Source organism: Corvus hawaiiensis, chromosome 4, assembly GCF_020740725.1.
Source record: "Corvus hawaiiensis isolate bCorHaw1 chromosome 4, bCorHaw1.pri.cur, whole genome shotgun sequence".
NCBI classification, from domain to species: Eukaryota; Metazoa; Chordata; class Aves; order Passeriformes; family Corvidae; genus Corvus; species Corvus hawaiiensis.
In genome coordinates, this window is record NC_063216.1 from 33,144,768 (window position 1) to 33,172,094 (window position 27,327).

Genomic DNA, 27,327 nt, shown 5'->3' on the forward strand with positions numbered 1-27,327 from the left:
AAGACTGGTAGGGCAGAGAATTGATTGTGTTGATTGTGAAGGTTTTGGGACACAGGCAGTGAACAACCGAAGCCCCCACAGCAGACATAAATTTGAACTGGAAGGAAAGAAAGATTTAACACACATAAGGGACTTATGTATTTGAAGAAACCTGGGATTTTAGAAGGAAACGTATCCATCACTACTAACCAATACTAGTGTAAGCCAGTTGGAGAGAAGTCCACGGGGTCTCCTCTAGCATGGGACAGTGGTTCAGCAGTCCTTTCTTCAGATCCAAAGGGACTTTTACAAACTTGCACTAATCCAAAGGAGTTACCACTTGATCTTTTGTCTTCTTTGGTTGAGGTGACTTCATTTAAGGTCCTGGTACGCTGGAAGTGCATAGGCAGTAAGGGGATAATGGTCAGTCTTAAGAGTGAAGGTAGGGAAAAAGCCAGAGATCTCTGTAAGATCAGAAAGTCAGGAAAATTGCTATTCTTGACATCTAGGGTAAGAGGGAAGCAGAGGCATTCAAGGAGGGTAGATGAAGAAGCTGGAACGTTTGGATGCTGTAAAGCCAAGAATTAATTCCAACGACTGCCTTAAAGTGGGAAGGTGGAGAACAGGCAGAGAGGCGATACAGAAGTAGATTGCATTTGACATGAGAAGGTAAGGAAATTGAAATCTAAATGAGGTGTGGGTGACAAAGGATTTTGAGAATTACATGAGTAAGTGAGGTCTCTAATATGCTGTTGTGAATAGGTGTTTTAGGTTGCTCAAAGAATCACTGGCAAAGATATCAGCTAAAGCAGGTTTAATAAAAAAGTGAAAGTGTGATAAAGTACATTGGCAAGGTTCACTTTACTGCTGAACTATGTCATTGAAGCACACAGAAATAAATCAGACTAAAATCTAAAATCTATCAAACTAAAATCAATCTAACACTATCTATGTGGAGATTGGAGATGGGAAAAAGTCAAGGATGGAAAAGTGTAAGGATGGAAAGGAATGAGGGAGACCCTCCTACCGAGTCACAAAGTTCAGAGTAGACCCTCTTACCAAGCTTAGCTCCAGATTTGACCAATGGTTTAGGCCTAAAGTTTTTAACAGCTCTTAAATGTAACAGCACTTCATTGACAGCCTAATTTAAACAAGATTGTTTAGAATGTACAATGAGCAGGACAGTAACTCAGAGGCATAACTTGCGTACATATTTAATCTACTTAAGAATTACAGAGACCAACACCCATAGCACATGTGTAGGACAGAGTTAATTCTCTCACCGTTGTTGAGAGGGCCAGGGCCTAGAGGCGTGTGGGTGTGGCTGGGTCGCTCTTCTAAACCACCCAGGTCATTGTGGGGGGACCTGGTTCCAGGTGGAAGAAAAGGTGAGCGTGCAGTGGAAATGGTGCCATTTTGTTTCTTTTTTCCGGAGCAAAACAGCGACCTTGGGATGGTGCGGATGTGGAGTAGGGCAGCCAGTGCAAGCAAAGTGGCCAGTGCCATGCAGACCATCTGGCTTGGAGGGTTTGTCCATCATTGTTTCTCGTTGTCTTGGGCTTGGGGAAGGAGGACACCAGCTGGGGGAGTGTTCGCCATGTTGTCCTTTGTCTTGGGAAGAGCCGTGTAGCTGCTGGGCTGCAGTAACATCCACCATTTTGTCTTCATCTTGGTGGCCATACAGAGCTGGAGGGGGGTGGTGAGCACCTTTTTGTATGTAAATCACCTCTTTTATGCACTGTTGTTACAATTACTGTTTGCTGTTTCTGTTTATTTTCCTTATCTCATTGCTTTTTCTCTAGTAAATTGCTATCTCAACCCATAATATCTGCCTTTTTGTCCCTTTCTCACTGGAGGGGACTGGGGAGAAGAGAAGCAGCTGTTTGGTTTTAAACCATAACAATTTGCTGTAGTATATTCACACTTGGCAGACACACTCTAAAGGAGTATGGACACATACCTCTGAAAAATTCCCCTCGGGTTCAGTGAAGTACTCATACTGGATGCCTTTGCATCATTTCGAAGGGTGAAGAGTTGAGCCTTGGGGAGTGGGGGTAACAGGCCAGACTCCATTGTTGGCTTTTGGCAGTGGTCCTACAAATAGAGTGCACTTGAGAATTTGCTCGCTCCGAGGAGTGTCGTGCTCAGAGGGAATTGCTGGCTGCAGCCCTCTGTGGTCCAGGAGAGCTCAGAGGGTCTTACTTAGAACCACTGTTTATAGGGTTGCAAGAGAGTTTTCTTTTGTCACAGCAATTTTCCATCTTGGCCACAATTCAGGTCAGTAACTTTCTGTAAAAGTTCAATCATAAAAGTGGTGTTACACTTGCATTCTTATGCAGGCAAGAAAAATAGGTTCCCAAGACTGTTCGCTAAAAAGCAGGAGCTCATTAGCCAAAATAAGTTCCTGGGAGCACACAGTGTTTCTGATAAGCTCAAGGAGCTTAGCTGAGCTGTCATTCATCAAGGCCAAGGCCTAACAAGCATTTCTGAAATCATAGTGTGGGCCAGTGTGGGGGGGGGGGTGCACCACCACATATGCACAGTAAAAGAGCTGCTGCTGGAAGAAGGCTTAAAATTTGTCCTGACAAACAACAGGGAACTTCTGTGTTTGTGGAGTTAGAGGGTTTCCTAAAGCAGATGTTGATGTTGCATTTGAGACTGGATGCAGTGACTCCTCCAAACTGGCCTGGTGTTTATTAAGAGCCAGAAGAGCCACTGCTGGCAGGAAGACAGCATCTCCGGTTCTGGTATTCTGCCAGGAAGTTTGTGAGAGGCTGCTTCACCTGCAGAACCACAAGGTGCACATGCATTGCAGTTTAAAGTCAACATCTCAGCATCAAAAACTGCCATGGCCATAAAATGGTAACCATTGGCAAGGGAATCATCAGGTTGTGAAGAAGATTTGGAAAAGAAGCAGCATGCTAGACAACTAATGCACAGACAACTGTGAAATAGTTTATCTCCCATTCTAGGTTAAAACAGGCAGTTTGTGCCACATGCAGGACTCTAATTTTGCCCTAGATTTCTTTCAATGTGTGCTGTTCAGCTGGCCTGCTTCACACTTAACTGGAAGATGATGTCTAAGATGTCATCAAGACAACAGTCTAGAAATAGTAACTTCAACTATCTCCAAAGTACCAGCCCAAAGAACAATTGACTCTGAAGGAACTGTGTGGCAGTGACAAGCATGTAAGTGAGAGACATGGCACAGGGATTAGAGACAATATTTAGTTGTGGGCACTTATCTAAGAAAAGGGATATTTGTTATCTCATGTTAAAAGACCATCCGAAGAGAGTGGGAGAAAAAAAGGCTCTTAACTGGCTGGAAATCCTGGCAGGATTTTCAGCCTACTGGAAAGCATGGGGGATAATGCTCAAGCTTCTACTGAAAAGCTCTGCAATTGTTCAGTGCTCTTCAGCTTCTTTAGGTGAACCAACTTCTTTGCTAAACCAGCAACCTGACTCTACTGCTATCAAGGCCACGCTGATTCTGGTTAACCATATGCTGGTTCTTGTTAACTTTCACACCTGATGACCTGAGCTAGACAGAGGCTGACCACAAGTCTCACTTGTGGCCAGAGTTCACACTGGATGTAGATTTTGTGGAACTGGTGGATGATTTCAGTCCTACTGATTAGACAGTCACACTTATCCTCATTAAAAGCCTGAATGCAACCAGCCCAAACACCACTGTCCTGCTGAAGAGGCAGAAGAGGGAAAGCAGAGACATGGCCTATGGTCCTTGCCTTTCAGGAAGGCTGTGCTCCAAATGCATGAACGGGAAATCACATCTCCAGCTGGCTCCTGCTCTTGTAAAGACCACAAGCAAGTTTCTCTTCAGTCCTTCTTAACCTTTATATAGTGCCACATCTTTCTTCCTTCTGTGGAAGTCAGGTACCTAGATATATTTAAGAATGTGGGTCTGGGTGAAGTGGTAACAACTAGGCAAACAAAAATGCTATCAGTATGTAAATGAAACCAAATTCTCTCTCTTCTCTCTCTCTCCTGTCTTCTCCTGCCACTCTGAGCTTAGATAGAAAAACTGCTTTTTCTATCAATCATAAAAGCTGTATTCAAAACACTTTACACCAACAATAAGGAAAGATGAAGCTTACTGGCAATATTCAAGAACTGCCCGGATGCAGGCCTGTGTCATGTGCTCTAGGATGACACTGCTTGAGCAGGGAGGTTGGACCCACTGTGGTCCCTACCAACATTACCCATTCTGTGATTCATACAGTTTCTATGTGTGATGAAGAAGTCTATCACAGATGTAACTTCATAAGCTCACTTGATTGTAAGACACATGCCTTTTCATCTTTTTAAACATGACATTTCCTACTTCAAATCATTAGAACTGCTCAAATTCTCCACACTATATAAAGCTAAAGTCATACTAATATTAAATCCTTAGGGGGGAAAAAAGGAAAAGAAAAATAAAAATTTGTGCTCAGTGTTAAGGATAGGCCAATGCTTGAGAGAATGTGTTCAAATTTGAAGGCAGTATATTTGTTATCATATTTTCTAAACACATAACGGGAAATCAGAAAGCCAGTGAGACAAAGGAAATGGAGATATGCTCCAATATAGAGAATACCCAATGAGCATTAACTTTATCCTATAGTGACACCATGAGGAAAAAAAGAAATAGACCACGCTAATTTAAAAAATGCATTAGATGCAGTGCAGTGTCCATTCTTGCACTTGTGATTATTGGATAATGATAATTGCTAGGCTGGAGAATGTCAGGCTTGGGCATGTCCTAAGCAAAAATATCCTAATGTATATAGCTGAGGCTAGCACTACTTCTTTCTTGAGTTTATGTTGCAAAGACTAATATTTTTTCTTTAATTTACCTTCCAGACAGTATGTAAGTCTATAAAAGTATCACTTGTGGATTAAATTAACAATTCTGCATAGGAATTGAGTGAATCTACTGAAACATACAAGTGTCTGGGAATGCTGTGCATGAGGGGAAGTTAATATAAAAATATATTAGATCATTCACTGTGGCCTCATTTCTCTGTCACAGCCATTACATTTAACTCAGTTATACTTACATAAAACTTGAAGAGTTAACCAAGCTAAGTACCTCAAGAACCTGGAAAATTGAACTGATTGTTAGTAGTAGTAGGGAAAAGAGACTATTAAGGTGCCAACATTATCCCCAGCCCCTGATGTGGCAGCAAAGCCCTTTGGTGAGAAGTACCTAAGTAATTCCAGCTGCTGATACATACAGCCTGCTCCATGGACTAAGAAAAAGACAGGAGGAAATATTCCTGCCAATCTGACTTTGGGAGTATCTGTTTCCCAGCCAGAAGTCTAGTCCTTGCAAGATGCAGTCTGCAAGGAAACAAAAATATGAGGATCTATTGTACCTGAAGGTACAGATCACCTGTGTTCAATACTGCACATCCCAAAGCCAATCTCATAGGAAGGTGAAAAGACTTAAAGATCAAATTACACAGCACAAGAATGAAATTCTTCCTGATCTGCAGATGACCAACAAAACCTCTGAATCCTTGTATTTCATTACAATCCCTCCTCTAGAGCAGACTTATGCAGACCTGAGTCAAGGAGCATTATCAGAGGGTCTCTGATGTTCCTGTCTGTACCTATTTTTAGGTGAGACATGGAAAGCAAGGAAATAAAGATCTTAGCTTTATAATAACCCATAACATTTGAAACACACAGAACATCTGACAGTATTTAAGCAGAAACAGAATGTTTTCCTGAGATGTTTGTTTAGACTCCATTTTGCATAGAGACGTAGGAATTAAGAGCTAATTCTGTTGTTGTATATGATTCTACAAGATTGTTTTGAATCAAAATATGATGTGATAATCAATTAAATTACTTTAAGAAATCCAAAGTTCTTGTATTGACAATGATATGTTAAGAACAAAAATAAAAATCATAAACAAAACAATTAGAAATCTGTCAGTAACATTTGCCAAAACCAGTCTCTCAAAAAACCACAGCAGTCAGTAATGCCTAGAAAAATTCTGTGGTGCTCAGAGTAGACTCTACTATTCCATATAACCTCAAATCTGCCATTCCACTGTTTCCCTCAGGACTGACTTCAGGTCAGTAGTTGCCTTGGTCACCTCTTTAAAAACACCAGAAATGCCATGATTCAGAACTTTGTGGAAATTCCTCATTTTTTTAAGGTGCGATGAATTTTACCAGGTGTGGTTCAAAGGACTCTTCATCCTATCTATTGCGGACAAACTGCTGTTTATCATTTGGACTTGCTGATTTAAAGTTCTTTAGCTTGAACAAATGCATCTTTGCAACCTGTTCTGTTAAGATTATCAATTTCCAATGCTGTATTTCCAACATCCTATTTCAAAACTGTGTCACTTTGATCAACGGAATAAGCTTCTTTTTCTAAGATTTCTTTTTTTAAAACATAGGTTTAATATTAATCTCTCATTTGCTTTGCTTATTGGTATTTCACTCCTTGGTGTAAAAACCCTTATCAGTTGCTCTTATACTTCATAATTTGCACTCTAAAATGTTAAAATCATCATCTCTTAATGTATTTGTCTGTGTTGCACTGCAGCTTCTACACCTTTTGTAAAAGGACGTCATGTAAGATAACATCTCATTCAGTGGATTTGGTGGTGTGGTGGCATTTTTCACATCTGTGGAACTGTGACTTCTTGGACCTCTTTCAAAGCTTTCCAGCTTTAACACATCCTACATTACATCTGTGCTCCCAACCATGTCAAAATTTATTTGCTGGAATGTTTCCAAATCTGTAACTCCCTGATCAAGGTAATACCCTGTTATACAAGGAATATGCAAGCAGAGTACAATCAATGACACCTGGAAAAGTGATAATTTTTTACACCTTGAAATTGGTTTTATAATAAAGATTTCATAAAGGTTTGCTTTTCAAGAATGTCTCTGCTGATCCAAAGCCAAATGTGTGGGTGTTTTTCATCTCACTGTAGTTGATTTAACTTGTAAGAGGAGACTTAACTTCCTTTCTATAGTTCCTCTCAATTACATAAACATTCCTGTGAGCCAGTCAGTAAGAGTTTATGACAGATTTAGAGCTGCTTGGTGATAATTTATGAGTACTTTATGTTGGCCTGATTACTGAAATGTTTGCTATATGGCTTCAGTTGTTTAGTGTAACAAGAATCTGTTGGGGAAAAAAACAACTCTGAAAGGGAAGGATAGATTAAGGTACCCAGTTTTCAAACTCTACTCAGTCCTTAAGGAATGCCAGAATTATTTGAACATCCTATTCAACAAAGCCTCTAAAATCAACATAGAGAGAATGAAAAAGCAAAGTCCACGAATCTGCAAGAGAAAACCTTGTATTTCAAATGGTAAGTGAAAAGTGCTTAACTGCTAAAAGAAGTGCTGCTTCTGCCAGTCACCACAAAAACACCACCACTACAGTTACCTTGAATGTGCCACTGCTGCTGGATTATCTGTGCTACTGATCTCTGACAGTGGTTGCTCAAACCTTGTCTTCACTTCCTGTGGGAAAGAATTTTTGCAGTCCTCCCCTTGGACTAAGTCCTTGGGTTACAATACCTAAACTGGCTGTTCTCACTTTGAAGTTCTGACTTTGTTTATGATCATTCCTTTCTTTCCCTTCAAGGAATCTCAGCAGCTATGAACAGTCAATTTATAAATAACAGCAACAACAAAAAAATCTCATTTTCAATAGAAAAACCATTTTGTTAGAACTCAAATGTTGCACAAAACACATTCTAAACAGAAGCTCCAAGCCCTTTGCTTCTTGTCATGGGTATTAATTCCAATGTAGACATCCAAACTATAAGATATTCTCTCTCACAAAAGTGAAGTTAAGACCTCTTGTATTTGGTTTTAACTGCTCGAAGTATTCACTTTGATCAAATTCTCATTTCCCAGATAGGTTCCTGCTTAACAAAACAAACACATAGGCAGACACATAACAATCCTAAAGTAACTTCTAACCCATCACAGAACTCAAAGAGCAAAATAAGTGAAGCAAAATGGAGGGGCAAGCTGCACGAGCTGGAGGCACTGTGGTTTAATTTTGAAAAGGAGGAGATGTAATTTGTATGCAAAATAAAAATAGATATAGGACGGATTATCATTTTCAAAGAACATGATCTTAATTTCCTAAATTTGTATTTTAGCAAAAAACCAGCTATATGATGCATAACACATAAATGTAACAGCTTGTTAAAGATCACTCTTTTTTTGCTATTACATGCTGAAAAAACCAGAATCCAGAACACAAACTGCGAAAATGTTCCATTCCACAGAACCACTTTGTGATAAAGAAAACAAGAATAGTGAAGTTCAACTTCACTGCAACGAGTCTTCCCTTAACACTACCAATATGAGAACCCAGAGCAGTGGAACCCCTTATTTGAAGGAAGGTTGACATAAGTAATTAAGGACTAAATATGAGATATAAAGAGTAGTACAGGAGCTTGAGAAACTGCAACGTGTAAAGAGCTCACAGCTAGGAGAAGCTTAAGAGGAAAAATAGATCATAACTCAAGGAAGAGAGGTTTTTTTTCTATAGCCACCAGAAGTTTAACCCTTTGAAGAAAGATATTTCTTGGAAAAGGAGATAAAACAGTGAAATTGGTAGACTTATAGCTTATTGCCACCTACTGTGTTCCATATCTTTTTAACCTAATTTCAATTCTCAAGATATGCTATGAAGAAAATTCCAGGTCTCATGAAGTTCAGTTGAATTGTACCTATCTCTAGCAGGTATTCACTTTATATACAAGTGGCAGGTATTCACAATCTCATAGTGGAAAACAAACAATTCTTCCACAAGTTCAGCTTGGCCCCTCAACCATTCCTTTGAATTAATGTGTACCCTTAAGATCTTCCTCAAACCCAGTGCTTCAGACTATAGAAAACCAGCTGCTGAGTCAAAATAACAATTTAATAGCTCAATCCTTGATACTGTGGAAATAATTTTTTAAAAAGTAGTATCTGCTCCATAATTTTTGAAGTGGAAAAACTACAACTCTTTGGCTTGGATAAATTGAGAGTTTAACATCCGCAAGACATTAAAGCATCTCTTTAAATGTTTTGAAAACTCAGACACATTCAGGTGACCTTTTTTCATGCTATTGTTAAACATACACTCAAATAGAGGTAAAATCTAGGCAACATTTCTTCTGTTTAAACTCTTTTAAACTGTTCCTCCTCCTATTTCCTAGTTCTGAAATTTAAGTCACATATTGGTAAGACTACACATTTTCTCCAATATCTCAGCTGGAAATATAAACCATATAATTGCTATCCTGAACTGAATATAAATAAACTCCACAGCACCTTTTAAGAAATCATGCAAATACACTGAAAAAATTAGTAGCTACCAGCTTCCATAAGTATATCTTACCTTATTGTGTAGATGCTGAGTGTTCACCCATAAAGACATGATTATTGGCTTCAGGTTGGGTTCTTTAGATCAAAATGTTTGATCTGTATTTAGAGACAGATTTCCACTGGTCTATGCCTATGGCTGTTCATTCATCTATTCTCTACTAAAAAGACAAAACCTTAAGCATTTCTAAGTCTCACACTAAAAATATGCTATTCCTCTCAGGTATTATTTCAGGGCTATTAAACCAAAAGTGTATTTTTCAGTCTTCTCTTAATCCTTTTTCCCTACACTACTTCTGCCAAGCGGCTTATAAGCAACAGCCAATACTGATCATAGTATTAAATTAAAGGATGAATTTAAGCGGTTATAACTGGGAAGCACAAAAAGAAATGTTGCCATTGTTACTCCAGAACAGGAAAACTTGCTCTCAAAACATATTAAGACTAAGATTTCTTAACACTGAAGTAAGAGTTTGAACCAGCAGGCTACAAAGTCTTATCCACCTAAATACTGACTCTAATGAGGAAGAGGAATATAAGCAGTTACTAGTACGTTCAGAGGATATTGCAGGCAAATAATATGATTTTTAGAACTAAAAGAAAACACTGCTATCATGTTCTAGAAAGTACTACAGAAAAGTGCTATAGAAATTATATTTTCTATACAGTTACAGAGAAGAGTTAGAAGAGTCTAATGCTTTAGAAAAGTAACATAAAAGGTATTTTTAATATCAAGCATACTTCGGGTGAATTTATGCATTAGAAATAACACATGCTTTACCTAAGAAGCATCATGTTTACTTTTGAAGAGTTTGAATGGGTAAATCTGTCTTTGCCTCATTTTGAGTCATTTTAAACATCATGATTTTCAAAACTCATCTAAGTTCATACATTATTAGAGAAACTGAACAAAGCTAAAAATGAATCAGACACACAAATAAATTAAAGGAAGCTAATACAGTAAGAAATTAAAAATACCACATAAACACATGGAATCTAATTGTGGCATCCTAAGTAGTACTCAGAGGATGCCTCTTGAGCACAGAACAAGAATCCTCTCTAGCCTGAAGGACATGAATCCAACCATTCTCAGAGCACTTCTCCTATGTACAACATATGGTTTGTTAAATGGAAACAAGCACAGGAAGCTAATTTGTTCTGTAAACAGTCAGGCCCCAAGAGAGAAACTGCCTATTGAAACACTTACAAGATACTTTAGCTTTCTCATCCTCCTGAACAAACACACAGATGCAGCTTAAATAGTTCTAGTCCAATTATGACACAGTTGTGCTATATCCCTCGAGTGTAACTGTGGGAGATGATATAGGAAGTGATGAAGCTGTCAGTGACACATGCAGACTGAAAACCTTACTCCTTTATACTCTTTTAGGATGCACCCTAACAGTCTCAGCCTAGGCCTCCATTAAATCTAGTTGCAAGGTTTCTCATAAAAAGCTCTCCTAGAAGAAAGGTGTGTAATAAGTTAATCTGAAAGAAAAGCCTCTTGAAACCCAAGCAAAGCCAGCATCCGTGCTCCAAACCCACTGGTCCCCCCCTCCCAAATAAAAGCTCACACCAACATAGATGTGGATAGAAGCACGCCACAAAACAGCTTTGGAAGTGCTGAAAAACACAGACAATCTACTGTCAATCTACTGCAGAGCTCCAGCCACAAACAAGCCTGGTCTCAGCTTAACATCTTCCTGCATATTGGAAGAGCCAGTGACTGTGCCCCATTCCTAGCTTGAAAGAACAAAATTAAATTGAGCACAGAAAAAGAAAAAAAAAATCATACTGGAAGTGTTCAGAGCATCTGGCACCCTCCCTCTCCAAAGAGTAAAGGTAATTTGGCTTCTGCTTTTCTTGGAATCACAACAGAAATAAGGTGTCCCAAGTCCTCAGAGCTCTTGGGCATCATCATCACCATCTATGAACCCAAACAGATTTGTGCCTCCATAGCAGACACAAGGAAGAGGAAAGCACAAGGTGGACAAATGCACCTGAGGGCTCAGGTGTCCTATCAGAGGGAAATACAGCCTCATGGCTGACTTTTCCACTCCTCGGCATTGCCATGGAGTTTGTACTTTCTATAAAGGAGAAAGGCAACCAAACAGTTCAGTAAGGGAGCTATGTTCTACTAGCAATTGGAAAAACATACCTGAATTCTCTGTGATCTGCTGCTATTCTGCATTTACTGGCTTCTTGAAGATGAGGACAAGCGCCCTCCCTGCAATGTTCTGTTCCAGGAGGGCAGAAGAAACCACCCAAGTCAGAGTCTTTGAGCCTGGCTTTCCCTGGAAACCTGCAAGGGCATCAGCTTCTGCAAAACACCTCAGGAGAGCAGTGACAAGGACACAGACTCTGTTGTGGCTAGATGCAACCCTGGGAACTGGGCCTTCACTGAACAGAGACTTCACTGAATTTAAAAATTGTAAAAAACCCCTCCAAACAGTGATTTGCACAGCATTCTGTAATAGGGAATTCAACTGCGCAATTTTCAAAAGGAGGCAAAATAATTTTGGGGTGGAGGATATTCCTCTACTGGCAACAGGTTACCAGTTCCAGTTCTACCCCCACATTCCAGCACTATAAGAGATCTATATGGAAAAATCCTCAGGCACACAGTGCACAGTTCTATTTCAAACAACTGTGTAAGGAAAGAGAGGGGGAAGGAGAACACTGTAGGTAGAGGAATGGTACACTCTAAGGCAATACAAAGCATCCTCTTGAGCAGCTGTATCACACATGGGTATGACTCCCAAGGAAAGAGAAAAAAAGAGCTGTAGGTCTAACTGACAAAGAGACTCAAAACTGCTACAGAAACTGATAGGCATAGTTAATAGGAAGTATAGAAATTGTTTACACAAAAGCATATTATAATTTCAGTTACAGAACTAGATAAAATTGGCAATGCTCATTAGTTAAATTTGAATGTAGACTGTTTAATTTTGATCTGACATTAAAAAAGATAATGGAAGCACTAATGTTCAATCTACATAAAAATTCTTTTAACCACATTCTCTTTTGTTTCCTTTACAATATATGTAACATTGAAGAGAACAGACAAATCTCGTGATACAGCAAGACCTATGTTTTATTACAGTAAACAGTACAGTCCTCTTAAATATTTTAAATTGATGAAGTTGCTTTCCTGCCTCCTATTTTAATAATTTTTCACTTGGATTTTTTCATACTTTCCCTGCAAATCAGATCTATTCTTTGGCTCTTCAGATATTTTTATCACTATTTCTCTTCTTCCATCTCAGTTTCAAATACTTACAGCCAACTCCATACTTTTACATACGTGAATGCAACCATCCCAACATCACCTTCTGTGAAGAACAGCTTCCTCAGTTTCAGCAATAAGTACAAGGCTGCTGTGCTGGCATTCTTCCAGAATATCCAGGAATGTAGTATTTATCTCACATTTCTTCAAGTTTCTGTGCTATTTGCTTCCTACTCACTCTAAAATTGCAATTGTCTATGAAGTCTGCTCATGCACCATTTTCTTTCTGCATTAAACTGTGATCATTTTTTTTTTTTTTTTCCCATCAGAATTTCATTACTGTTCCCAGGGAAGAGAACTTTCTGCCCTGGTTCCTCAAGGGAACCATTTTTCCTGTACCTTTTAACCTGGTTGGGTCTCTTAAGTTCAGCCCAACATGGTCCTTGAGCAGTAAGGACAGCACAGCCTCTGGGATAGAGGGACACTGGGTAAGAGAAGCTTCTTGCTCCTTGGATCTTCAGCTGCTCAGGGAGTACTGATGGGCTCTCTACAAACTGGACATTAGAAGCAACTCTGTCCTGAACACTGCAGGGCATGTTCCAAGACTTTGGTTTCCCTCTGTTTCCTTTTTCCTCCACACCCATATTTAATACTGTTGCTCACCTGTCAAAGCACTTTCAATGCAGTTTGTAAAGCAGCATTATGTTTGGATGGAAAACAAAACCACAATAAGAGATGCAGCACTCCCCTCCATCCCATGTATAAAAAAAACTCACTCAGGAATTAAATTCATTTACAACTTTGGCCAGTATTGCCTGGATCATCTTTATTAAGTACTGTACATACTTGGAATACAAAACATTGTGGTCCTTTCTATTGAATTTCTTCTCTTTACATTTCTGCCAGCAGTACTTTGATTATACTGACCCGTATTTAACAGCACCTTAGAAAGAGTAGAATTTCAAATTGGAAAAGAGGAAAAACTGGTGATTGTCAAAAACAGGGAAATACTAAGAATGCCTATTAAATTTTATGAAATGCACACAAAAAATAATATAAGTAAAAATTTCATTATTCAGTACCAGTTGAGATACTTGCTACAGTACTTTTTACAATCAAGTAGTTAGACAGTGTTCTACTGCCAGCTACAAAACTATGAAAATCATATTAATGCTTGTGCAGCTGCTCATAGCAGTTGAGAGGCAATTGAATAGAAAAAGGCTTACTAGGTACCAAATAAAAAATTGCTACCCAATTATTCACAAAACATTTGTCAAGCACAAGTTATATTGAATCTGCAAATAGACGGTAAAAATTAAAAAAAAAAAACATTAAAAAACCACAAGATCACATATTACCAGGCAAGAGATCAACTGGGCATTGAATCCCATGTAAACAAAGCTGACAACAGTAAAGTGTCTCCATAGTATAAAATGAATGTTATTTCCAAAAGAAAAAAAAACTAAAATTCACACCTTCTTATAATTTTCAATACATAAGTTCTAAGCCATTTCCATTCTCATTTTAGCTGGTTAGCTGTACTCATGCTTTGACTGGAAATGTGGCAAGGTCTCTTCCGCTTCAATTAGAACACTGAATTTCAGATTTTGCCTTGAGAAAACAAGACTCAGGATGTTCCCCTTAATAGGAAAAGTTCAGACATGTCACAATGCACTTTATCTCCACAGGTTTGAAGCATGAAGGTTCTCACTGCGAGTGGGAGGCACAGCTGCTGTAAACTGAACATCTGCTCAATTTGGTTTGAACGTCAAGCACCGACATGGCTGGGTTCATTTTTCAAATGAAGAATGCCCCTGCTTCTTTCCATTCTGTACTAAATGAAAATTCTTGCATCACATGAAAAAATTGGGTTTTTGCCTCTTACACAGTTGTGTTCACGGCTAGAGAGCATTTAGCCATCAGCTTTAGCATAAAATATCATTTCAAAGTATTATACTCTTATTCTTTCTTCACTGCTATTAATATTAATTTCAACTAATTTGAACAAATCTTAATATAATTTCTTTACAAAATTGGAAGCAACACACTTAAGATGAAAATCAAGATTTAAGGATTATAATAAAGCTTATTAAAATGAGATTAAATGCAAGTTCATTTGAAAAAACATGCACAGAAGTACATAAATACACATGAAAACATCATGAATACAACAATTAAATAAAATTCACAGCTTAATGAGTGTCAGACAAAGCAGAATTTTCTTCCCAGCTTAAAAAAATTAGTTATCTTTGCAGTGTTCAGCCCATTAATCAGAACTTCTGTAATACATAAAGAATACCAAGATTATCAACAGTCACATATACTTTGAAATCAGGGGACACATGTATTGACTTGAGGTTTGTTCCATTTGTATAGAAGGTTTGTAAGGATTCTCCAGTAGTTACATTCCACCACTAAGAAAAATAATAACACCGCATTTTCAGTTATGTGAAGGAATCTTAGAATAAAATCTATTAACAGGCTTAGCATGGCTAGTCCAGTTGACTGCTTTCACCAAAGAGGCAGAATTAAAAATAAAAATATAAACAAGCTTATGCAGAATAAGTTTAGGACTAATTACTAAAGGTATAAGGCTTTCAGATGAAAAGAAACTTCAAAAAGAGTGAAGCTGTCAAATTTCAAGAAAACATACAAAACAATAAATTCAGGTACTGCCCCTTACCCCATCACAAAACGCAATCAATAAATTGCAATATGTCCAAACTTTTTAAAATTATGTGTTGTCATATAACCAAATGAATACATGAAACACATTGCCAGATAAATGAAACTATAGCTGAATTTAAAAACTTAGCTAGACACACAATAGGATTGATCATGTAAAATTTTGAAACCATTTGCAGTTTTTTTAGTAGGACTGACCTCTTTTTCAGTGAGATTACAATTATTATTTTTTGGAATATGCAGTAAGCACTAATAACAAAGAAACAAAGAAACCTTTCAACCATAGTCTGAAATTTCACATTTCTCAAAAAAAACTGTAGACCAATGCAAAATTGGACCTAACACAATCCAGCACAAAGCTGCTATTCCATTGTGCCAGTAAGAAGTCTACCTCTATTCCTGCAGCATTTCAATGCAGCAGAAAAATATCGTAACAGATTACCTTCAGCTTTGATCACACTGAAAAGCAGATGGTATTACTACCTTTTAGCTTACCCATCTCATGAAATATGTAACCTTATAGTTGTGTGCAAAGTACAGATTTGCAACTTAGAAAATTCAACTCTTTGTTACATGGTTACTGTCTTCAAAGAATTAATCTGATGGCATGTCTAACAGCTAGGCACTGACCAACAATCAGCTAAACTCCATCCCTCTGAGGTGAGAGCTTTGCCACCTGTCATTTCACACACACACAACACACACCTTTCTAATAACAGGTATTGGCTACCACATGGGAAAAAAAAAAACAATGCAAAAACTGATGAGAAATTTAAAATTACGAAGAACCTGTTCACAGACTGAAAAAAAGGCCATCTCTTCCCCTTCCTCCCCAAAAAAATATGCCCAGTAGATGCCTGAACTAATGAAAGACTGATGAAAACACTGATTTCCTCCAAAATGTCTTTCAAAGACAAATTGCAGAAAAATCATCACTTGCAATTTCTTCTGAATTTCTACTTATGACAAAATCGAAAAAAAAAAAAAAAGCTGATATAGAGCATTTTTCTACTCATTATACAGAACACAATTGGTGTCAAAATTGAGTGGATATCAAGACAGACAAAAATGACCAGAATCTTTAAAATTAAAGATATTAGGAAAGGACATTGCAAATGAAAACCTGAAGTCAATAAAAATGGCACATACCGAGTTTGAAAATGAATCTGAATTCTTAAAAGACTTTTTCAGGGGACTTGCAGATATGAAAAGAATTGAAAAGTGCTAGACTCTCACAAAAATGAAGAAGCTTTGTGTTAAGTAATTCAATAAACAAACCTGAAGCATTTTATCTTAATTGTCAGAGTACTGACATTTAATTACATATGATAGGATATTTTATTATTTCAAGGCTTACCTTCAGATAGCCTCCAGATGACACAAGCATTTTACTGTCAGGAGAAAAGGAGAGGTCTGTTACCCAACCCCCATGTGTTGGTTCTCCTTCATCTACAGTGACTGGGGAGCAGAAGTGAAGTAATGCACCCGTTAAAACGTCCCAAATCTAAAGGAGAGGAAAGATTATTTATAGAAGGAAACCTAACAGGAAACAAAATGACTCAAACAAGGAAACCTGAAACATATTTTTCTGTATTAGAGGAAAAAAACAAACCCTTGCAAATATGTATTCTACTTGAAGAGGCAACATAATTAAAAAAAAATTCTCGTCTTGGAACTGTATCTTATATAGAGGATTTAATCACACATGCAATTCACAGTAGAATTATTATTAAATCATGTGAATCAGTTCCTTAGCATTCATGGAACATGAATCCATCAATATGGTTACAAACTACTGCCTCACGTGGCATACTGCTATTTTCATCCCAAATGTTCACCACAATGCCAAGGAATTACACATGCAGAACACAAACCATAAAAACTCTTCTGTCTGTGAACTGGCAATCAACCAAATTATAAAATAAACATCACGATTAGAGCAGTACCCTTATTTCTCCTTTGTCATCTCCAGTGGCCAATAGTTTGTTATTAGGAGAGAAAGTACAGCACCGCACACAGGCTTCATGGTCTTTCAATTCATGAAGAACAGATGAACTTTCAAAGCTCCATATCTAAATGGAAAACATTACAGAGGAGTGAAAAAAGACAAGTTCAAAACCAATTATGACTTCTTTCTAAAAGGCATTAGCATTAAAATGTGCATAAGACTTTTTATACATATCCATATTTGTATGTGAATTTATGTAAATATTTTATACTGTGGAGTCTGGTTTCCTTTTATTACCTGAATCACACAAGAATGCACTTGCTATGAATTACTGAACTGACTGTGTGTATCTTTCCTTGGAATACAAGTTTTAATGAAATCTATTCATTTACGAGACAGTTCAAAGCTGTTCACAGAAATAGGATTCATCAATCACTTGAAAATTATATTTTAAAAATCTAATGGAATGCTTTAGGAACATAATGGGGAAGCCCCAGTTCACTACTTCGTGCACCTGCCTTCTGAACCTATGAACAGAAACTTCACTGGAAGTTTCAGAAATTTTTCTTAACTTTAAAAATTAAGAATGTCAGGCTATCAACAAACTGATACAGAGGAATAAACAGTGTTCTGCACAAAGCTGTGCATTAAACATGCATTTTATTTGTACAGAAGCCACTCAGCTTAACTTATATCCAAGATCAATTGCAAATGACTGCAACAGCTTTAGAAACATGATGATGGATATAGGAAATTTAAAACTAGAAATACAACAAGATAACTTGAATAATCACCAGTTACCTCAAAATGAAAAATAAAGATTGCCTTTCAGGACAAATAAGTCATTTTTATCTCTGTACAGAAGGTAACCAACCTTTGCAGTTTTGTCAGCAGAAGTAGATGAAAATTTACTACCATCAGGTGAAACAGCACAAGAAAGAACAGCACCTCCATGACAAGCAAAATCTTTTTCTGGGTTTCCAGTAGTGATATTCCAAACCTACCACATATACAGAAAAAACAAGTTACTTTTTTACTGCAGTAAAAAGGTTAAAACACTGGCATCTCACACAATATATAAGCAATAAAACTCAGCTAGATTGTTCTAATGTGGCCAACATCTTGTTATACTCACTAGTATAGCTAAAATACAACAGTGTAGATCTTACCAAAAATAGAAAATCCAAAATTTTGTCTTAAAAGTCAGCTTACACTTTACGATCAATTCAGTAAAATGTGTGTCCACACGAAGTGCAGGAAATGCCAAATGTTACAAGACACAGCCAAATGTGTTTGATTTTTCAATTCACAGCCTTTTGCTCACCTTAACGGTTCCATCAAATGACCAGGAGAGAAGTTTTGAATTTTCCAGAAGTCTAAAGTCCTTGATGGCTTCCTTGTGCCCTCTTAGGAGGGCACATTCGCTCAACTGCCAATTCCATACCTAATCATAAAAATCAAATACTTTTTTTAAAAATTGAAACAGCAAACATAAGAAGAATGAACTAACTTCTTGATTTTTAAGTAACAAGACTAATAACAAGTTCTTATGGTGGTGGTGATTAATTAAAATGTTAGATATTGAAGCAATCCATAATAGAGATACTAAAGATTGAGGGTGCCATAGTATTTAATGGTCAACCTATGACAGAGTTCCCTATAATACACATATAATCTATTTTCAAAGTGAATTTGATACTTAAAATCCACTTGTAATTTAAAAAGAAAAAGCAAATCAATAAATTTCAGGCACCTCAGTAGTTTGGTGTTTTAAACTTTTGATTATTACAACATATATAAACTTATTTCATCTGGCAGAACTCATATTATTCTTACTTAAATTAGATTTCTTTTATATTTTTAAAGGGTATTATTTAATGAACTGCCATTTTGCTTTGCCTTTTTATAACGAAACGACACTTCTATTTTTAATTCAACTATTCACTGAAAAAGGATTAAGTGTAATTTTTTCTACAGAAGCTATTAAGCATCAATTTATTTTGAAAGGCAATGATTTAATAGTTTTCAAATGAACAGGTTTCCTGCAGCAGGGTGAACAGAAAGCAGCATGAGCAGGTGCCAGTGCTGGGGCTTTAAGCGAGGCGCTGCCCACCAGAGGGAGCTGAGGGCCAGCAGAAACGCTTTCTACGGCAGACCCCGGAGGAGGATTCCAAGGCAGAGGATGGGCACCCAGGACTGCTTGGGAGGTTTTATTCGAACCCCAGGTTCAGCTGTGTGGGCTGAAGGCTCCTGAGCAGCTGGACACGTGCTCCGGCTTAGGGATCCTGTCAGCACTCTGAAGTGCTCTGCAGGGCAAACTAAGGCTCAGCAAGCTGAAGCTGAGGCACGGATCTTTACTGCAGAACTGCACCCCTGAGGTGGCCAAAAGCTAACACAGACACACCAGAATGCACCTCCGGAGCCAGCCGACCTTGCTGAGAGGCAGAGGTTCCTAATTTGAGCCCACATTAGTGCAGTCACTCTATTTCTAGCTGGTATTCAGCACTGCACTGGATGGGGTGGGCACACCAGCCTGCTCAGAGGCTTTTTACATCATTCCCCAAGGCAGTGGAAGCAAGCCCACTGACAGACCTACAGCATCCCAAACCCTCATTTCAGAACTGCTGAGTCACTTTGTTTGACCATGGCTTTTTTTTACTCTTCTCAAAGCAGTCAGTGCCTTTCTATCATCCACAGCAGTAAAAACAGAAAACCTGTAATACTCATTATCATGTAAGGCATAAATAAAGGCTACACTTTCTACAGTCCCTTTGCCCCTGGGTGGTGCAATATAAAACACAGTAGTCATTTACTGAGTTTACATGATCTATCATATAAAAGCTCCTTATTTTAAGTAAGTTACAGCATTATCTTTTTAAATATTGCCCAAACCTGTATAACTGAATCATGAGCACTTGAGATGAGAGTCTGACAATCAGGTGTGAATCGACAGTGCTGCACAGATGTCCTGCAGGCCTCCCAGGACTTCAGAACCTTCCCATCTGACAACTGTAGTACCTTTACAATGAAGAATGCAGTAATTGCATTTATTTGACACACTTGAGGAAAACAAGAACATGCAAATTCTTTTTTAAGTAACATGAGATTATAAATACATAATTTTAAGTCACTGGATTGGAACAACCAAAAATTCTTATTAGCTTAGTCTGGGTAAGATGAAATTCAGAGCTGGATTATTAGCATTACCTTTAAGTTATTTTAATTTAGACATCACTCACAAATGTAAATTGAATTACTATATTGAAGAATAGTATTGTACAAAGTCATTCAAATGACATTTATTTAAAAAGAGAAAGCATAAGGGACAGTGATCTCCTACTATTTTTAAAATCAAATTTAGAATTTAATACCTTTATTGTTCCACTCTCCTGTCCGAAAGCTGCAAACTTAAGATCTTCACTTAAGCAACAGCAGGAAATGGGAGATTCTTGGGCTGCTGTCTGCATAATAACATTGTCTGTATTTCCATTGATAAGCTGTAAGATAGGAAGTTAATTAAGTTGTTAAAATATTTTAAAATTTAAACTTAAATAAATTACAACATAGAGCTGAGAATGCCAAAGGGAACGGTTCCAACCTTTACATTTTAAGAATGAGTTACTTTCATAATTGCTTGCCTTGAAGGTCCATATAACTATCACCTTAGAGATAGTCTGAACAGGACAAGTTTGTAGAAGGAAACTCATCACAGTATTAGAAGGCTTTTTAAAGCTTGTCTGACTACAGGAAACAGTAAATCAAAATGCTACCCCCAAATTTCAAAAACCATATAGACCAAGCTTCAGGCTCAAATTTATCTTGCCAGCCAGATTAAACAGCCCATGTCAAACAGAACATAAAATACTTCAGGTGCATCCTGTAAGCATGACTTTAACTTACTAGCACACACAATATACCAAGTCTCAACTCAGTATCACCCTAAAATCAATTCCACAGGGGGGGAGAAAGAAAATCTTTAGAATACAATAATTTACAACTGAGCTTAAGTTTAAAAAGCTATCAGTGTGAAGTATTTAGAAATGAATATACTGCACATCAAAGGGTGAGCAGGACTCCAGTCCCGTGAGCCTATAAATCACAAAAGAAAAAGTTCCAAGAAAAACTTTGAGGGATGTGATAGCAGAGGTACACTGCTAAATCACAGTACACATGCAATGTGTCTTTTCAGTCAATTTCTCTTCCCGTGCAAGGGTGAAAAACCTTTTTTCTTTCTACAGTGGAGTCTTCTCTCATGACTGCATGTCTACAGGTTGTCCGTGTTGTATTTAGGGCACAGAATCTAAGCACCATCTTTCTCTAGGAAATAGTTCAAGTAAAGTTATGACAGAAATTACTCATCATGAACACAGAGATAGATCAGGTCGACAAATTCAAATGAGACTACACCGTTACACAGCAGTTACTACAGATGTTACAGTTCAGGAGGATTAAAAACTAGCAAATGTCCTAAACTGCTCCTTAGGTGTAACTCCATTGGCTGTGCTTTCTCCCAGCTCTTCACTGAAGCAGCTGAAAATCCTATTAACTTACTTGATAGATTAGAGAATCATGATTAGGAAAAGGGTGACGTGCATGTATCTGCTACCACAGGATAGAAAAATACACTTTGGATGTTGGTGTACATAGCACTTGGTGTGGCAGGGCCCACAGTAGTAAGAGTGTAGCCACTACTATTATTTAACACAAATCTAAGGCTATAGGCAGTGCTCACACCTCTAGCTGCCCCAATTTGGGATGATTCTTTCAGCTGTTACACAGAGCTCTGAAGCATTACATAATTTGCTATGTAACACCTGGCCTATCAAAGCTGCACACATTACACACATCTGAGCCACTTGGAGGGCTCACAGACACCCATCATGAAGGGATAAGAGCTCTGTTCCTCTGCATCCAGACTCAGTTTCAACATCAGTGTAGAAATTTCCCCCCAAACCTCATTTTTTCACTTACTAAACTAGGCACAGTTTCTAGATATAAAAATGTTATCATACATTGAGTCATCTGCTACAGATGCAGCTGTTGAAAGCCAAGAACAAGGAAGGTTCTTCCAGTGCTTCCTCAGTTTCCTCCTGAGATTTGCAGGTAACATTCACACATACTAAAATATTGAGAAATACAGCTTACTTGTAAGTGCTTCTGATTGTAGATGGCTAAAATCATCACTTCACCATTGTGAAATACAACATCTAGTTCACTTTTCAGCACAGCATCAGAAGACTTGCACACCTTCTTTGTTTCCCAAATCTGTTGAAGAACACAGTATTTCATTAGCTTCATCAAAGAACAAGATGTAAAACATGCTGAGTAACAGCACCTGTAAACCAAAGGCTTACAAATTTGCAAGTAACACTGATTTTTTTAAAACAATGAAAATGATGGTTCTGCTCTTTTTAATACTAGGGAAACCTAAACCTGTGCAATTACTACAGTGATTCCAGCAGATGAAATGGAACTATTTTTTCCAGGCTGATTACGAGACTCCCCTGTGTTTAGAGTCATAGCTGTAACATCCAAGGTTTTCTAATCCGAAGAGCAGCATTAAAATCCAATTACAAAAAATATGAAGTACAGATTTCTTACTTCAATTGCTCTCAAAATTTCAAGAATGTATGTGTTAACTTAGTAGAACAGGAAAGGTTACCTTGGTAAGATATAGTTGTACTTTCACAGGTTTTAATTAAACATTACAGTTACAGAAATCTATCCTAAATATTAACAGACAAATATACCTAACAACGGAACATATCAAGTCTTCTAGAATCCTCAAAAAGCTTCAAAATTCTCAATTCAGATAAAATGTGAAACAAAACAGAAGGTTATAGTTACTCTTGAAGTGCCACTAGACTTTAAAAAAATTTATAGAGGAAATTTAGATAAACAGAAAATAAAGCAAAAAAGCCAGCACATTTTACTGTATATGTAAATTATTTTATAACAAATATTTATATTTATGTTGACTATAAACTTACATACAAAAGATGTAGTATATTTTTTATGTGTTTTATGCAATATATGATTTTACAATGAACAATTCCTTAAATTAATAACTTAATAATACTTATCTAAATTCAGGTATTTCAAAAAAGAAAAGTTATCTTACGCGTATTGTCTGGTCATCAGATGAAGTCAAAAATAAAGATCCATCTGGTGAAAATGTCACACAGTGAACCCAGCTCATGTGTCCTCTGCAGTACGCCACTTTTGATAAAGACTTAATATTCCATAACTACAATAAAAATACGAAAGAAAAACTCAAGTGGATTTAGACTGCATTTACAGCAAAAACAGTGCAAGTACACTTAACTACTACGTCTTCTAGTATTTTCTTAATTCTTATTCTGAAATCAGATGTAACAAGAACTGTGCCTGCTTATCACATTTCAGTGGTCAGGGAAATTGAATCAGCAGCCTCTTTGACTGCTGTTATTTTAAAAGACACAGGAAAAAAAAAATCACAGTATAAAAAAAAATCAAGTTCAACTTGACCATATAGATTGAAAAACCAAAAGACCCCAAACAACAGCAAGGAAAAACCCCAAACCAACCCCAAACATGATATTTGTACAGACCTACTCTAGCCATGCTAGTCTCAAAGCTATTCTAGATGTTTCCTTCCCTCTTACGTACCAGCACACAGAAGGAGAGAGGATTTGGTTTGGTTTGAGTTAAGCAATACTCCTGAGAGTGACATGAGTAGCTTTAGACACACTTAGCAGACTAGTCTAGTTTTAGATAAATGTGGGTTCCATTGCCCAAAATTAACATTTAACTTTAAAACATTGTTTCCCAGATGATATTTTAAATTTAAGAAGCAAGTGAAAATTAAAAAGAATGGAGCACACCAAAAGCCTGCTAAAATAGCTACATTTGTTTTATCTCTGCACACAAGAAACTATTAGGACAAATGTAGCATTTTAAATTGAAAGGAGTCCTTCGTGGTATATTGCAGACAATCACTCACCTCAACAGAACAGTGAGACAAAGCAACTGCCACCAACTCATCCCCAGGACAGAAGTCGCAGTATTGGATTGTGCTGTGATGACTGACGATGACTTGAGTTAACAAACCACAGGTTTTGATATCAAAAAGCTGTGAAGACATAATTACAACAGGAACCCTGTTTGAATGATTTCACTACTGACAAATAGCTTATGTGCTCAACACTGTACATTCTTGAATTCAGAAGGTATTTCTCTTAGTCAGAAGTTTGTTGACCACGTATTTTTATTTACGCACACTTGAAATCAGGCACCTTTTATCTGAAAGATCTTAGCGGCCTGGAATTTTATTTGTAATCATAATTTCTATATTGCAATGCACTACCTCCAAAAGATTACTAAAGTGAGGTACTTACCAAAAGCTTATTTTTGGCTCCCACCAAAATCATGTCACCATTTCTGGACCAAGAGCAACATTTTACTAAAACCTCCACGTCATCTGGTTGCTCATCTGCATTTTTGAAGAAATCTTTTATCTCAATACTTTTCAGTTCATTTCCTGAGCGTGCTTCCCAAAGCTGCAGTAAACAGGAAATAGGCACAATCTCTTTTTGCTGATGTAGGTACAGAATACAACAGGAGAGAGCTCCCAACTACTTCTTAAGGAAAAAGGGCAGGGAATAAATACAGCAAAAGCCCCTTGTTACTTTCCCCAGTCAACAAATAGCATTAGAATAATCACAAGTCCAAATGATTTATATATTAAGAAAAAGCAGAAAAACAAATTAAGAAATAAAAACAAACCACAAAGAGGATTATGCTGTAGCAAAACCCTCTCCTTGAGTTTTTCACTCCTATCATTCCAGCTACAATGCTGCCTCAACTTCTATTTAACAAAAGAGTAAAACCAAAAATTAACACCTGCCCTGCAACGCTATAAACAATCTACTTACCATAAGAAATCTGGTATACACCTAGCTTTGCACCTTAATTTCATTGAAGGACATGCCAAAAATCTACAGAATATTTCTGTCCCCTTCACCACATTTTTCCTTATGAACAACAGCTACAGCAATCTTTCTTTCCTGATCTAGCAACTACATAGAAATGTAACAGTGTTTTAAGAATTGCAATTCTGAAATAGCATAATTCTGTTGCAATTAAAGGCAATAAAAATAATACTTACACTCTCAGAAAAACACAATCCTTTCAGTTCTCTTTTGGTGCATACAAGAAAACGGCACATGGAAATTGCTTTTAATTTTTATGTCTCCTGATGAGTCGTTTTCAGAGATGACAGAATTTTCAATTAACCTAAAAACTTACTGCTATTTCTGGTTAAAAAATTCTTACTCCCCCTTCAAGTTTTCTTAACAAAGTGCATTAGGGGGCAAAAATATTCAAAATGAGGCTAGTTAGAATTTGCAACTACAGGCAGTCAACTTTTTTTTCCTGCTACTGGAAAAACAATGTCAAAGTCTTGCATTACAAATGGGACCAATAATCAACTGTTTCAGGATTTAATTCATTAAAAGCTGATCATGCAGACACAAAATTTTCTTATACATATTCTGCATTTGATACCAAAACCCCCCATCTATCATCAAAACAAAGGGCTGATTTAAAAATATACTCTATACCTTTACTGTTCCATCTGTCGAGCAGCTAGCAACATATTCATCATTTGGTGAAAATCTGCAGTGATTGACAGAATTTTCATGACCTATCATTGTATTTCTACAGTATTTTTTATTCAAATCCCAAACCTGTAAGAGAAATAAACACATAAATATCACCATATTCATGAATTATTCAAAGACAGAACATTCATGCTCTTCTCAAAATCATGCACTGGCAGCCAAAACACCACTTTTATTTTTTCTTAGTTTTACCCACATGCTCATGGACTGGATGCTATGACCCAGGCTACCCTACAATTTGCCTCTGTCTGGTAAGATGCATGAAAACTATTAACATCAGAATTATATAAATCTACTTAAAACTTTCTGTACAGTACAGACAAGGCCCTTGACCAGCACAAAATTACTCAAAGTTTCCTCAGACTGAGAAAAAAGTTTTGTCTTGCCTCATTCCTTTTCAGCTTTGTAAATTAGAATCATGTAGCTTACACACATTAACAAAAATGAAATCTCTCAAGTTAGTCTTGAACAGTCTGAATAACATCAGACCAAAGCCCTCACCTTCAAGCCCTACCAATAGAGGACTTGCCCATTCTCCTTTGCTGAGTATAAACACTCCTGCTCTACCTTGCTGAAATCTGATTACAGTAGTCAATACTCTTAATCTGTTGCCATCTCTCTTCTACCCTCTCTTCTACCAGGCTCATTAAAAAACCCCATTAATTTACAGTGTTTAGATATATTTATACATCAATAACTACCCTGTTATGACAAACAGCATGAGAATAATCTCCACCCTTTCCACTTACTTTGATGAAAGTGTCATTTGAGCAGGTGGCTAGAAGGTACTGACCACTTCTGTTATTGAACTGGCAGCAATTAACCTGCTCAGAGTGTTCTTCGTATACACACCTACACTGGCCTGTTCTTGAATTCCAGACCTAGGCAGAATTGAAAGATGAAAAAGACTTTTAAATATATTTAAAGTAATTATTTTTAAAAATCTGTAAACTATGCTGAAATACAGATAAAGTCCTAAAACATTTCAAATAATACCTCAAAAATACTTTGAGGAGAAAGATTATAGATTTAAAAAAAGAAGCAAGACACTATGAGGGGAAAGGTCATAATTCAGATTAGAATATGATAATTTCTGGAACTTCAACAAGATTTTGCTACTATAATGAGGAATTAAAAATCCCAAATATTTCACAGGTAACAGAAAAGAAGCATTAAAAAAAGAATTATGGATAGATTCATCTATTCATCCCATGAACAGGACTGGACTCACACATTATGTTCTAGTCAAAAAGAAACATCCGATAATACAAATGAAATAAGTGGTTAATTCTGCACATACGATGTTAACACTAAGCATCTTTTATACTATGGAACAAGTGGGGCTTTTCTGTTTGTCAGCTATTGAATTATCTACATAATATTTAGACAATTTGAAACACTTTTAGTCTTAAGAATCTGCACTGAGTTGGTTAAACAGAAATCAGAATTATTAGTTTGAAAAAAAG

The 27,327-nt window shown here is 37.1% G+C and overlaps 1 protein-coding gene across 10 annotated transcripts in view; it reads right to left on the minus strand.

Moving 5' to 3' along the window:
• The window catches only part of APAF1 (apoptotic peptidase activating factor 1), a 51,417-nt gene that overhangs the window by 7,185 nt on the left and 16,905 nt on the right, over positions 1–27,327 (minus strand). For 5 of the 10 annotated variants that reach the window (XR_007203333.1, XR_007203334.1, XM_048302487.1 and 2 more), the window contains 13 exons: positions 26,611–26,742; positions 25,802–25,927; positions 24,578–24,739; positions 24,184–24,312; positions 23,323–23,448; positions 22,347–22,466; positions 20,573–20,698; positions 20,094–20,219; positions 18,526–18,645; positions 18,076–18,201; positions 17,200–17,325; positions 16,611–16,757; positions 190–371 (listed from right to left, as the gene is read on the minus strand). Coding sequence is in view for 5 of the 10 variants with exons in the window: in XM_048302487.1 (XP_048158444.1) it covers positions 195–371; positions 16,611–16,757; positions 17,200–17,325; positions 18,076–18,201; positions 18,526–18,645; positions 20,094–20,219; positions 20,573–20,698; positions 22,347–22,466; positions 23,323–23,448; positions 24,184–24,312; positions 24,578–24,739; positions 25,802–25,927; positions 26,611–26,742 (1,743 nt within the window). In the remaining 5 variants the exon portion in view is untranslated. The other 5 variants (XR_007203336.1, XR_007203337.1, XR_007203335.1 and 2 more) reach the window with 5 other exon arrangements.